Source organism: Diadema antillarum, unplaced genomic scaffold (genome assembly GCF_040938485.1).
Source record: "Diadema antillarum isolate AM-2024a unplaced genomic scaffold, OU_Dant_1.0 seq00000069_RagTag, whole genome shotgun sequence".
Classification (NCBI taxonomy): Eukaryota; Metazoa; Echinodermata; class Echinoidea; order Diadematoida; family Diadematidae; genus Diadema; species Diadema antillarum.
Window position 1 is genome coordinate 2,923,974 of NW_027271168.1, and position 15,311 is coordinate 2,939,284.

Consider the following 15,311-nt stretch of genomic DNA (forward strand, 5'->3'; position numbering starts at 1 on the left):
ACTTGTTTTCCCAATTAAGACGAGGACAGGTTAATCACGCCATGATGAAGCCTGACAAGCGTGAGTCAAGACACACTGAGTATCTGTAATCAAGGAGCTCCTTGCTGTAATTAAACAAGAAGCCAGAAGCATGGGGTGGACATGGCTGCATTCTTTGTCCGATTGGCAAGGTCTTGGACTAAAGGGGGGATGTACAGGGAAGGAGATGAATTGGGATGAGGAGAAATGAAGCGGGCAGACATCTAGACAGTATTCAATCCAACAGGAGATAGTGCGTTGGTTATCAGTAAACAGTAGATACAGGAAATAAATCAACAAGATTTTAAACAGGCACTTTATACATAACAAATAGCTTTGACTAATTAAAGTACGTTTTCTTGACAGAGCACTCGAATGCTTCAAATCTGGCACAGTTCGGTACGGTACGCTTTGGTTCAGTTCGCTTTGGTTCGCTTTAGAGCGCTCGAACGCACCCTATGGAAATGCGTGTTGTAGCAAAATCAGTCCATCCTCAACGGGTTGAAACCAAAATGGTGCTTGGGCAAAAAACACACTGAGGATGGTTAGTTCTCGATGTAATGGAGTGCATTTAAGTAGATCTTGGTGTCTGTACTATCCACATTTTTTTTTATATTTCATATCAAATATATGCAGGTGACATTTGTGTGGGCAGGTTACAATTAATCTGTGTAGGACATGACACTTGCTTCATCATCTTTTTCACTGAATCTATAAGAGACACCACATGGTTCGTGTAGATTATGAACAGCGCATCACAACTGGACATTCCGGCTATCTAATACTCTCTGCACATTTTTTTTTTTTTTGGTTGTTGTTTTTGACACAATGATTTCATGTTATTTCTTAAGTACATTTCTATCATTTTACAAAATACACAAAATATAAACCTGTGTAAGATGTATGATTTGGTGCTTTGTGTTTCCACACAATCTCAAGTCACAAAATGCATCTCCCCCCCCCCCCCCACCACTACCCAAGCGCTGAAGGGGGGGGGGGGGGTAACCTGATAGAAAGGATCATCAATTAGTGATCAGAGGTGCAGGTCTGGAGTCCAGCAATGACCTTGAAACGACCCGCAATCAGCAAATGCATCACAATAATAATTGCCCACTCACCCTATACCCAGCTCCCTGGCGATACAACTCCACACGTCTGGTGCGAGCTAGAAAAAGCGTGCCGAACCTGCCCGGGCTATTGAATGTGAGAAATCTATTGCTACAAAAAATTTGAAGCTTCTCCAGCAGAGGAAATGTACAACAGGAGTATGAAATGTATGAAAAGTGAAATTTTGCAGTATGAAGCTTGATAACATATTTCATGGAAAGCAAATTGTAGTGATATGTTCAGTTTCCCATGGAGTTGATAAAGAAAGAAAGATGAGATAAATAGAAAGATAGGTAGAAAGATGGATACTGTATACGCCGAATATTTCGTGATGTTTTTATTTTTTTGAATCTTGCGAGTCGGGTGCAAATATAAAAACACACAAAAATATTTACTCTGCCCCGACATGAATGTGAGGTGCAAGCATACATTTCTCCATCCCATAAAGTACTCCATAATCATGAATTTAACCTCTCGCAAAATTGGCGGGAAATCCTGATTCACGAAAATTCAGACTCGCTAAATATATGGCGTATACAATAGATGGATGAAGGGATGGAAATATTATCATACACACTTTATGTACTGCGCCTATCGAGAAATAAATTCGCATCACACAAAGCCACTTCAACAGTCTCTCCACACAATGTAGGCCTATATCTCAGTATGCATCTTGGCATAATGTTGCCAATATTATACAGTTTCTTAGGATATCTTTTTACAGTTCCCTCACAAATAATAATAGGGCCAGTGGGGCATTACATATCACCGGTGAGGCATTCACGCCTCCTTGTTTGACGAAATGGAATGTGCCAGCTACCTTTTTGTACTCCACTTCCACCGATCCACAGTATTGACTTGCACCAAATTGACCATTTTGAGCCCAAGGGCAAAAATATTTTGAACATTTTGGAGGATTTTCTTTCCCCAGTGTCGGGTCAATGGGAGGAGGAAGCATGCAGGGGAAAGCGGAGATGTGGAAATTGATCCGTCGTCTTCTGCGTGGGAGAGAGCAGCCAGAGGCAAGCATCTCGATAGAGGTATGGAATAGCACATACCATGGCATACATTTATAGCAGAGTGTGATTCTGCCTATCTACATTAAAGACCCAATATCGTGGAATACCCATGGAGAGGGAAGGCCAGCCCAGCTCAGATACATAAATTCAAGAATCCCTTAACGATTGTGTTAAGCTTTATCACTATTCTCTGTGTAAAATACACATAAAGCCAAAGAATCTTGACTAACATCGACCATTACCAATGTATGCGTCTGCATAAATCTCATAATCCATAACAGCATAATTCAAACAGTACTTAACGTTATTAATATCAATAGCATAACACCGCACAACTTGAGTGCATTGACCTTGGAAATCTTGAGTATTGTGTAAGTTGGTCTAGGTGCATACCAGTACATCTCATCTATTAGCTGATCTTTTGCACATAAAAAAAAGGAGTAAGATTTACCATCAAGAATTTGGTCACCTCACATTCACTTGGACGACTTGTCTGTTGGCATACAACAGAATACGACCACCTCTACACTCAAGACATAAATGTATTAGAGTTTCCTCGGGGTCTCCATGACAAAAACAGCATTTTGAGTTTGCACACGGCCTGTATTACGAAAGCATCCATCCCACGAGACTATTGTATGCATGAGAACAATTCTGAGCAGAATCCAAACAAAAATTGCTTTCTCATTTTCTAGGTCCGAGACTCATCTAAAAATCACTCATACATTTCCTACTTCTGACTGTAGATATTTTTAACAGCTTTTATGAAAAGCTACAGCAGGAGGATCTTTGTCTCCCACCAGACATATCTCTGGCACTCTCCAAATCCCTCCTTCATCCTTCTTCATCGTTATTTTGGGACTGGATTTATGGAGAGATTCAGGCAGTGAAATTACTCTTGGCACAGTAGTGGAACATTGAAGGGGAGGGGAGGGACCTTTTCTATTCTAGCTAGAACCAGAGGGTATGCCGTGTCAGAGTAGGAAACATCTAATTTGCTGGGCCTTGCTTTTTCCTCACCCTGACTGGAGCTCCAACTTATCGACAAAGTGAGCCCATGAACTTTCCTATGAGTGATCGTGCGTGCCGTTCCTTTTTAGAACACCAGGTACCCACTTCAGGCAAGGCAGGGGATCCTCGCGTAATCCTTAGTAAATGACTCAATCTTGTACATGATGTTTCAACTCTCATTGGAATATAAAGAAATAGATCATAATGCAAAAAATTTGCAAGAAATGTATTTCAGATGGGCTTGTTCATAAATATGTGTCAACTGCAGGTATTATTCAAATACAAATTCAAATCTATTTCACATGCTAAAAAGAAAACATCACGTTCACAATAAAACAGAAGAGAAAAATGGGTAAAACATAGCTTGGAAACGCTTGGTATGCTGATAAAAATGATCTCAGCACAATAACACATTTAATCATTAATCACTTTTTTATTGCCATTAAAACTACTTTTGATATTACATTTACAACTGCAGTACTGCCAAAATTACTACATCTACTAATACTGTTACCATAGCTGCTGCTGCTAGTAGGTTCCTACTACTTACTGCAGGGGCGGATCCAGGAATTCCGTAAAGAGGGGGCGCGTTTACAAAATTAAAGGGGGGAGCACGCACCCCTCCCCCATTTTTTTCGTTTTATTTCTTTTGTTTCAACAAAATATAAAGGGGGGGGGGGCGTGCGCCGGTTGCGGTCCTCCCTGGATCCGCCCCTGTACTGCTACTTCTTTCTACTACTAAGACCCCTTACACATACATGTACTTGTAGTATGCAAAAGCTGACCTTAGATTTGAAAGGGGTTGTGGTCAATGTGTATTAACAAAGTATTATGCTAAGCCATGAAAATGATGACATGCTCTATTCCTACAAGTATCACCAGAAAAATCATCTTGTCGATGCGTCAATCAAGCCACTTGATAACATGCAGCATATCACTCATAAAGACTCTAAAACAAACATCCAAGTTTGTAGTTCTCAGGAGGTTTCAAAATTCATCTTCAACCATTTGAAAGTTGCTTCAAAGCAATATCAAAAAGATCTACCCATGATTGTGTGGCTGATGCGATTTGCCAAGATAACAAGATGTTTTGGAGTACTTTGAGATCACAAGTGTAAAATAATTTTGATCATAATGCACAACTATTAGTCCAGAAGTGCCCTCTCCATACAGTAGAGGGTAGGTAGAATGTTACTAGTATGTGATGATCAAATCATGCCCTAGAAGTACACGGTCTGTAGTATATTGTAAACAAACTGCACGCTATGCACTGTCTATGATAGATACTGCTATTTAAAGGCCTGATATATTGTAATCGATTGGATTGAATATAAAACATCAGGTAGCAACCATGATCTGGTATGCTGCAAGACTGCAATACTCTTCGTTACCCATCTGAAACTATGTTATCACACCATTATTTCTCAAATTTCTATATGCATATGATATGTGTTTAAAAAAAATGGCAGTTAATGCAGTCATAAGAGAACTATGTTTTAAATCCTTAAAGGGATGATGATCATGAAGGAAAGAATTTTTAGTTCAGGTTAGCTTCCTCTTGATAGACAACCTCTTAAGAAAGACATATAAACTCCAACCGTCCATAAACTGTTAATAGCTCAGTATATATATGGTCATAGAATCCTGACACTACATGTAGTTTGTTTCCTCTTCAACTTTGATTGATGGCCTTTCTTTTTTTGTTGGATGTCAGTCCATTCTCTGTTTTCAATCAAAGGATTCAGCCTCTTAATCTTCTCCACATTCACACTGTGGCTTCTCACACTTAGAGAGATTAACCTCTTTATTTCCCTAGCTCTGAGTCTTTCACTCCTTGTCACCGCTGGATGTACAGACTGTATGCACAAAGTCTGCAAAGCAACAGTAGGACTTGATAGAATTAATCCTCTTTGTCAAGAGAAGCCAGGGGCCATTCATAAGGATTATACATTGTATACTTTGTAAACCTGACAAGGACTTCATAATTTCACTCAAGTACCTATGGCAAAGGCACTTGTGCAACATAGGTTATATGCTGCAAGCATTTGCAAGTTCAAATGTCTGTATTCTTCCCGCTTTGTAATTATCAGGCAGAACAAAGAATGAAAGAAACAAGTAAAGCAGAGATGATTGATTGTCTACCACGTTGACTCATCATCCCACAATTTCATGAGGATTGAAAATGATCTTACCAAGTTTTGGAAGTCTGTAACCTATAATCCAAAGTGACAATTCCAGCGAGGCAGCAATGTAAGTACCAACATGCCTTTTATAGGTCAAGAGTCTCAGCAGCCACATATAAAATAACCACTTAACTTAGCATAACACTTGCACTGACATGTAATGAAGTACTAGTGTATCTATTGCATGGAAGTGCCCTGGTGTGAAAGGCTCATATTACAGATAACACTGTATCATAAAATGTTATTATGGATCCTGATCTATTACTACCACATGACCAGTTTTCCATTTTTCTTAACTCTTAATGTGCCAGGCCCAAAACCCCTAACGTGCCAGAGGTTTTTACCTAACGCCAGAACGTTTCGAAACTGGACTGACAATGAAATTTAAAACCGCCATATCTCTGAAACTATTGACTGTTTTGAATTGAGTTCTACACAACATATATCAAGAAATGTTTGCTCTTTCGTGTCATGCAGTCAGTTTGCCAAAATATCTATCTGAATCTGAAATATTACAGAAATAATTGATACATCCCAAAAATTATTAGAAATTTTTGTGTAGTGTGGAAAAAAAGAGTCCGTCATGTTTTTTCTTCAATGGAACGCTCCCTTGACTCTGTGAGAAAGTTTTAGAGCAACATCTCCTCTTTCAAATGATAACATAATTGCCTTCTAGAATTGTGTGATTCCAAAGATACTAGCAGTTTATTTTGTCTTAGCAATTTCTCTTTCTGCCTCAGAAATTCATTCCCAAATCGGAGTCCTTCAGTCCCAGATTCTGTATTTGAAACTAAGGTAATTGTCCCGGGCCCTGGAATAGTGTCTTTTGTCCACCTGACAAGCAAGAACCTGCTAATCCTCCTTTTGTCTAAGCGGACCGTGGGCGGGCGTACTCTATTGAAATCGGCAGGCCTTTGTCCGCGCGCAATTCCTATGCTAGCGTAGGGACGATTAGTGACGTTCATCAAAACAAAAGGATGAAAGACTTGACCGACGAACGAAAGCTGACTCTCTTGAGGGACAAAATCAAAGCAGCTTCCCGCAGGACAGCGTCCAAGCGGAACAATGTGAGTGGAACTGCATAGACAATACACGCAGAGTGAATAGCATACACACGCGTGGTTTACCTATGAGACTTTTGATCCATACACATCTCGCAGAGGGTGCGCCCGCTGCAGATTTTCCCGACGCGAAAAAAATACATCTAGCTGAAAAATCATGTATTTACTCAAAATTTTCTAATGTAAGCATGCTCATATTTTTAGTGGAAACGATGGCTATGCTAATCAGCTTCCAGTACATATCATTGGCAGTTGCTTGGTGTAACACATTACGGTACCACAAGAACTTAAATGATCAATGCTTTTCTCGATGTTCTTAGTCGCCGATCAGCGACCATGGCACGTCAGGACTAAGGTCGCCCTTCGGCGACCATGGCACGTTAAGAGTTAAAGGCCCAACTTTACGTTTTACCCGACATGGGTATAATGAACAGTACTAACAACTGCTAGCCTCTGAATTCAGCTTCATTGTCTGTGTATATAATTAATAATGCATTTCAAATGTTTGTGAGGTTCAGTTTGATAGTCTGGGGCTGGTGCAGACCTGGGAATTGTGCAAAAATGGCTGCTGCAGAATTTGAATCATGTCACATTAAATAATGCACACTACTTGGCTTTGCATTAGTAAAATTATCCACCCTCCATAATTTGAACAGTCCAATATACACTCTGCTTCACCTCTACGTTTCCTATTCTACCACAGTTAGTATCAGATGGATACAGTAATTCTTACTCATGCCCAGTGTAATGTGCATTATTTGTATTGCATGGTATACCATCTGTACCAATTGAATATAACAACATTCAAAGTTTCAGGCAGATTTTACAGGAAAGGAAAGGCAAAGAATGTCAGACTGAGATAATGTGACACATCATAGAGGACAGGCAGGAAGAAAGTGGATTTTTGTTCAATAAATAATCCATAAGGGCGAGCTGATTTTGCTGTAACACACATTTCCCATATAGACACTGGTCTGCCCGAGAATACTTAAAGGACAAGTCCACCTTCATATACATAAGGATTGAGAGAATGCAGCAATATTAGTAGAACACATCAGTGAAAGTTTGAGGAAAATTGGACAATCCGTTCAAAAGTTACGAATATTTTAAGTATCCGCGCAGTCACTGCTGGAAGAGAAGACTACTACAGTGTATGATGTCACATGCGTACAACTATTTAAGGAAAATAAAAAGAGAATTTCACAAAACTTTACTTTTTGAATAAAGTGCACATTTCTTCGACTTGATACTGACGTATGTTATGGGTGATATTATTCCCCCTGCCTTCTGAAAGAGAGAAGTCGAGTGTTCTTTTGTTATGCGAGAAAAATGGAAATATGTTGAATTTGCTTTATTCTTTCTTTATATCGTTGTACTCATGTGACATCACAAGCTATAGTAGTCTTTTCATCCAGCCGTGACTGAGCAGAAACTTCAAAAATTCATAACTTTTTAACGGATTGTCCGATTTTGCTCAAACTCTCACTGATGTGTTCTATTAATATTGCTGCATTCACTCAACCCACATGTCTATGAAGGTGAACTTGTCCTTTAAGACTAGTCTTCAACAGGTTAAGATCACGATGAAATGTCGGCAGATGAAACGCCGACCCAAACCGATACAAGCCTAAGGCTAGCCTTGAAGTTGTACAGATGACCTCCATGAAGGCAGCGTGCCCAGACGTAGAAGACATAGAAAACTGGTCTATTGTACAGTACTCATCTCTGCCTCCCAGATGCATGGTTAATGAAAGATAATCACTGATCCTGCTCTGTACACACATAAAGGCATTGCACATGTTTGCATAATTTGTTACACAGAATTCTCATGCACACTCAGTGATCTCCTACATACTAATCCTAGATGCTCACTTTGCAGCCTGGTGCTAATGTTGTGCCCACCTCAGACAGAACTCCCCCTATACAAAATGTTTGATTTGACGTCTGCTGCTAAAGAACACAGTCCAAGAAATGCCTTGTGTGAATGCGCGGTCATGCATGTCCTGACCAAACATAGCGCCTCAGCTCTACATTCACATTGTCACTTACTTACTGCTGTGGTTTATCAGGGGAACAGCGCTATAAACCTGTATTGATTTGATTACACTGGCTTCTTTAAGGACAGACTCTGCACAACAATGAAGGCTCCTTTAGTGAAGGCTTCTCATAAACACACAATCACAACCTACAATTTTCCTCGATTAAAATGCTGTGACAAAGCTTCTTTCTTCACAAGTCATGTGTGTCTAGATACACATCTGGAATAATAACCAACTATGTGAGTCATGTTTTCTTCCTAATACTGCAAATATTGACAATATCTGTATCTATTAGCAACTAACACTGAAAAGGTATTTACAGCAAGAGAATATTCCTTTGAATAAAATCAGAAAAAAAAAATTACGCAAAGGACGAGGAAAAAATTATTATCAAAGTAGAGCAATGTTAATGTCCACACTGTAAGTTGGTATAATTTGAACATTGCACAGTATAGCCTCAAACACAGTGACAAATTGTAGCTTATTGCTTAAATCTACACCATCCCAAGTTGCAGATTCTTGTTTGTTATGTGCACATAGTTTGAAATCAACTTTATTTCATCTTTACTAATTTTATATTAATAGTATTTTTTTGTCAAACAATCATATTTCCAAGTATGGTTTATGCAGCACAGTCACGATCATGAGAAAGTTTGTGTTTGGGAGAAGTGGTGAAGATGCATGTCATACACACACATCGAGGAATAGATCTATTCAACATCCAAGCAATATCATCTAGGGAAATGACAGGAGGGCTCTGTTGATTTTCTAGTTTTCAAGCCATTCAGGATAATATTGCAGGAAGTTAACTGACATGACTTTCACATTATTTCTTGTCATTCATCTCAAATCTTATAGTTCGTTAACTTTGTTTAACTGCGTTCAGAGAAAATTAATTTCTGAATGACAGGTAAATTTCCCTTAAAGGTACAATGTAGGCCCTACAATGTACAGTGTACTGCTGGTAAACCCTGTTTTGCACTGTTTGCAAGAAATGTGACTTTGAATTGTTCCGATTGTAAAATACTAGAGGCATTTCTTTTTACTACGGTCTGTTCTATACATATATGTACAGTACATTTGACTGCAAAACACAATTTATCATCAGTATACTGCTTGAAAGACTGTAGTACTGGAGATCACCCCATTATCAGAAAAGGAGACCAAAAACTAGACATGTTATGTTTTAAAAACAAATTCAAGATAATACTTTGACATCTGAACTTGGGTTAAAAAAGTAAAGTGTTTAGTTAATGGCATTTCAATTTGTTTCTATTTCATTGCAAGAATGAAAGATCCAGTGAGCTGGCAGCATATACACACACAAACACACACACACACACACACACACACACACACACACACATCATATAGATGCAATCATTTCCCAAGTTTTAACAGACATGCACTTTTCCTTCATCAACATCATCATCTGGGTACAATGAGAGGTACACGTAGATCATCTAATCCTTGGTCAGTTCTTCAGGCTTTGAGTTACTCAATACTGCATGGCATGTGCGGAGGGGGTTGGGATGTTTTGAAAGACGTTTTGATCAAGGTAGGGCTAAAGTGATCAGATACCAGTAATAATCCAGCCTTACTTTAAACATATCAAAGGATGTAGAATCGATTACTCTTTTGGGTTGATGTTCAACCATCTCTTTCATCTGTCGCAATACTTTTTCTCTTGACCTTCCTTCTCTTTTGTATCAACACACACTGTTTATTGCCACAATTGGACTTGGAGAACAGCAATAAAATTTGTATATTCATAACTGTAGGCCCTACACTGATACATTTTTAGAGTTAGACTACTCTTTGTGTGTCTGTATGTTTGTTTGTGCATGTGTCTGTCTTTGTGTGTGATTATACTTTACACACAAATAAAGATTGCCACTGCACTACCTACATTTATTTCAACACACTTGTTTAATAATATTTATTCAGATTATCAACTAGATGTATTTGTCTTTATATAAATTGTGTACAAACATTATAGTATCTGCCTCTACCACCAGCTCAGTCATGAGATCATTTAAACAGTAGAATCTACTCTGCTCATTGGTGATAACATGCAGCATACATACCGAGAATCCAGCCCAGTATGGGCAGGCATTTCTTATCCTATTTGAGGTGGAAAGGGCGAAAGCTGTAAAACTAACAGCTACAATTGTCAGCCCCAGGATCACTTGCGTTATGCCAAACGCCAGTGTGGTCCGACGCGGTCGCTGCATGCTGGCACCCCGCCGGGCTCGGGCGGAACGCCGCAGAACGACCCTGTCGCGCTCACTGATCACCGTCGTTTGCCCGTCCGGTATCCCGTTTTGAAAGGGCGGAGGCTGCTGCGCTCCGTTCACACTCCCTCTGGCCATTTTAGGGTCAAAGCTGCAACAACAAAGGTTCAACTATTTAGAATATAACGACATGAGAGACATTCACAGTGTTATTGCACAATTGGTAACTGATGTTGTTCGTTGTTCGATATTCCAAGAGTAAACTCGCATGCCCGTCACATCCAAGAAAAGTTTGGTAAGCAGCAGACGAGCGAGAGAAGCCAACAAACAGAGAGTGGCCACAGCTCAGCAGGATTGTAGACGGTGATATTCCTCACGTTATTCCATTACGATCTGACTTCCTCGGTATCTAGGTTCAATCCAGTATTCCTCCTGCCCTCATAAGAGTAGTATGTCGCGTCAGAGCAAATAATAATCCATTAACAAAGCAGTCGAAATGCAAAGATATGTAGTTCAGAAAGTATCTTTCCGTGGGTACGATCGATGATCTCACACGCTTTATTTGTAAACAACGTCTCGAATGAATGGGCCACATGCATGCAGCGTGCAGACGTCCGCATGCTAGTGGATTGTCTGTGTGTGTCTGCAGAGTTTATGTGCCTGTAAAATACGAACTCGTGCAGGAGTACTCAGTAGTACGCAGTGTTGATAATGCACCAAGAATGCATTCAATCGAAAGATGGCGCTACGCAGTTTTTCAATGATCAAACATCGAAAATCTTTGGAGCAGTTTGCTGCTGCTGTTTCCTATGAACGTAAGCGCCCGCGAGATTGAGAATATTTTCCTCCAGAATTTGACAGACTTTTGGTTAGTTTACCTCATCTCAATACGAGGCTATCATCCCTGTTTTGCAAGCTTTTCTGTTGTCAGCAACTCTTATCCCTAGAGAACAGCTAAAGTCCATTGGCATTGAGTGTCTTGGTTGGACTATGATGATCCTCCCCCCCCCCCCTGTAAAGCAGAATGTATCAGATGGCTTTCTACCCATGATTTCCTCATTCCCATTGAACTTCTTTTACTTGACACGTATATCTACATATCAAGAGCTAGCATTTGTTTGTTGGTTGATTATATGATTATATGATATTATATGATTATAATGATATGATTATATGATATTATATGATTATAATGATATGATTATATGATTATAATATATGAGTATAAAAGGACCAAGACGACCTATTGCAATTAAAGGTGTGTTAACAGTCTCTGAAACGGTTTCCGGAAATAGTGCAATGTAGCATCTTTAGTAGGAATCCAAATTGATGAGACCTTGATGTGGAAGGATCAGATTCAATGTATCAATAAATGCATTAGGCACAAAATTGGCTTGCTTTTTAAATTAAGATATTATGTTCCAAGGTATGTTCTCATGCTTTTATACAAATTCTTTATACAATCACATAATTGTATACTTTATGGAATTGAAGTCTGGGAAGTTGCTACAGAAGCCACTTAAATTGTATATTTTTAGCACAGAAAATGGCCGTGAGAGCAATACACATTTTCCCCCTTGAGAACAAGACGATTAGTTCTGGGCCATTATTCACCAGTCTAGGAGTGTTAGATGTTTTTGACCTGCATATAAAGCTTGCAGAATCAACCTTTTATTGTGATCTGCACAAGGAACATTTACAACATAATATTATTTAACGCAATACGTGTATTATGAGCCAATGAATCATGCATACAGGACTAGAGGCAAAGATCATTCCATGCTTAGACTCCCGAAATGTATAAAACGACACATGGTACATTTTCTATATCTTTTGTCGGGTCAAAGTTCTGGAATAGTTTGCCCAAATATATCCAAGAGGAAAGAACAAGGTCTTCATTTCGAAGAAATCTAAAATATCATTTGTTAGATCAAGTTTAGTGATAAAAAGAATACTTAAATGTTTAGTTTAATGTACTTTTTAAGTAAAGTTACTTCAGAAGGATAGACCTTGCAATGAGTATTTGAAATGTAGCTAAACGGGAGAACCATTCTCGACTAGCACTTGTGCTAACTTTTGGTTACCCATTTAACAACGTTATCTTCTGTTTGTTTGTTGTTGTTTTTTTTTGTTGTTGTTCAGAACCTTTGTCGATGCATATATGTCTATATTACATACTTATTAATTTTTTGTTGTCTTTTCAGTGATATTATCATCATGAAATTAGATGAAATTACACCACATGTATTCTTTATGTAAGATAAATTAAGTATGTAAATATATATGCATGTATATACAGCTGCATGTAAGTGCCTTGTATAATGGCATTGTATTCTCATAAAAGAATTTCATGTTTATCTTATCATATGTAATTTCATGTTATCATGTTATCATAATTCACATGTATATGTACAAATATGTTGTTAATAAACTCAACTCTTATTTACTTGCTTTTGTTTTGTTTTGTTTTGTTTTGTTTTGTTTTGTTTCGTTTCGTTTCCTGTGCTTTTCTGGATTTTACCTTTCTGAGCGACAGAAACCTTTTGATTAACCTAGGAACTCTCTTATGCAGGGACACCTAAATTAGTTATTGTTTGCTTTTGTACGATGTGTATAAAAAAAAATCAAACCTATATCAAAATGAAATTTATGTTGAACTTGATGTACTTTTCATTTTCAAAGCATTTCAAGATTTTAGCAGTAAAATGATGAAAAAGAAATTATACATTTTAAATTATGTCATATCATAAACATTGATAAATGGCGGGCCGTGACACTTTAATATCCAAAGATGACAATTTTAGCTACATGTATGTTTCATTCATCTTGCGATTTGTGCTTTCTTTCACCTAAAAGCTACCTATTTGAGACATTATCTATTCAATGGTGTTATTAATGATTTGATACGTACCATACACATAGGCCCCTACAGACATTTACTTATGCCTTTACTGGCAGGTACAATTAATAACAAATATGATGATGATGATGATGATGATGATGATGATAATAATAATGAAAATAATGATAATAATAATAATAATAATAAATGATTATCAGCAGCGGTATATAGCAGCTGCATAAGCCTTACTCATGGTTTGATATTGATTTGATGTCGATTGTTATTTTGTTTCAAGTTATCTCATTATCTTCAGTGTTATCGAATCAAACATTATGGACGCCATTTCAGGTGACATCATTTCAATTCATGCTCAAAATCATACGATCATGGAAGATATCAGACCCGACCTGAACGTCAGTATTTGAATATTGTTGTCAGAATAGACCACAATAATGATCCATTGAACGATCAGTCAAACCGCAGATGTATAACTTTCAGGAAGTGTGATGCCAAACATCTCACCTACGCTGTTTAGATATCTGATCTGACTTCTTCTCTGAAATGTTGAATACTTTCGAAACCAAAAACCACAAGCTTTAGGGGAAAGCACACTCAACGGAGGGGCCTACTTATGTAACTGTGGCATCTTTCCAATAGTACTGCAATAACGAAGTCCTAAACGCAAGTGGGGAAATATTAGATTGCGCCATCTATCGGCAGAAATACACACATGATTACATGAGCGAATCACTTACGGTGGTAGGAGCGAATACAGGCGGACAGAATGAAACAGAGAACGCCCCCAGTACAATGTGGAGCGAAGCTTCTCAACAAGATCCATAGGATAGTTGATCTAACTATGGGCCTCGAAATTTTGTAGGAGCCAGAGTGGGCCACGGGCTGAAAAGGTCTAGAAGAGTGGATGTAGAGTACGCGCAATATGTTTTCTCTCATCCCCCCCCCCCCCACATGTCATGAAAGCATCCCTTTTTTCGGAACTGCCAAAATTTCTAAACCACCCCCTCCTTTTGTGGGCTTTCCATAGGTTTTTCTGCCTTGGAGACTCCCCTAAATCCGGAAGCCTGCTCAATGTATCCCTTTCTCAAGTGAGCTCTCATTCCAACTCCATATCTTGACAGTCACCCCTCACCCCCTACCATCTTCAGTAATTTGCCATTACAATACCTTAGGAGATATTGTGTGTGTGTGTGTGTGTGTGTGTGTGTGTGTGTGTGTGTGTGTGTATTTGTATGTTTGTGTGGATGTGTGGATGTGTGGATGTGTTCAAAATGGGACCTTAGAAATAAGGAGAAACAGAACAAATTGAAAATCTCACCACATAAAATGTTTGTTGATGAATGTTCAGTCCGGTTTGCACAAGAATTAGTGATTTCATGACATAGAATAATAATTCTGATTGAGGATTGGGCTTTCTAAATCAGCAAGAATTTTAGGAATTTAATCATTTTCAAGATATCTTATAGGCCTCTTTTTCAATTTTTCAGGAGTCCAAAGAGATAGAGAAGGGAAATCTTTTTTTTTTATTGTTAATATTTTGGGTGGTTTTTTTTTATTACGTTGGCATGTCACTTGATTGTCAAATATTATACTCATTCCTATTGATTCACTTTAGTTCGATTCTATTTACATTCCCAATTTCAAGAAAACACAAATCATACATTAAGAAAATGGGTCAAAACTAGTGGTAATGATTTTTTTTAATGCGAAATTGCAAACTTGCAGAATTAGTTATTGATCGAGAATATGGTGTAGTAGATCCCTTGATATTCCTCAAAT

General features: G+C 38.4%; 1 protein-coding gene across 1 annotated transcript in view; it reads right to left on the reverse strand.

Annotated features, from left to right (window-relative positions):
* The window catches only part of LOC139725981 (protein ENTREP2-like), a gene marked incomplete at its 3' end in the record, with an annotated part of 157,408 nt that extends 146,209 nt beyond the window's left edge, over positions 1 to 11,199 (reverse strand). Inside the window, exon 1 of the mRNA XM_071637063.1 lies at positions 10,526 to 11,199. Within this exon, the coding sequence (XP_071493164.1) occupies positions 10,526 to 10,810 (285 nt within the window). The remainder of the gene's footprint in view (positions 1 to 10,525) is intronic.
* Between the last annotated feature and the right edge of the window lie 4,112 nt (positions 11,200 to 15,311).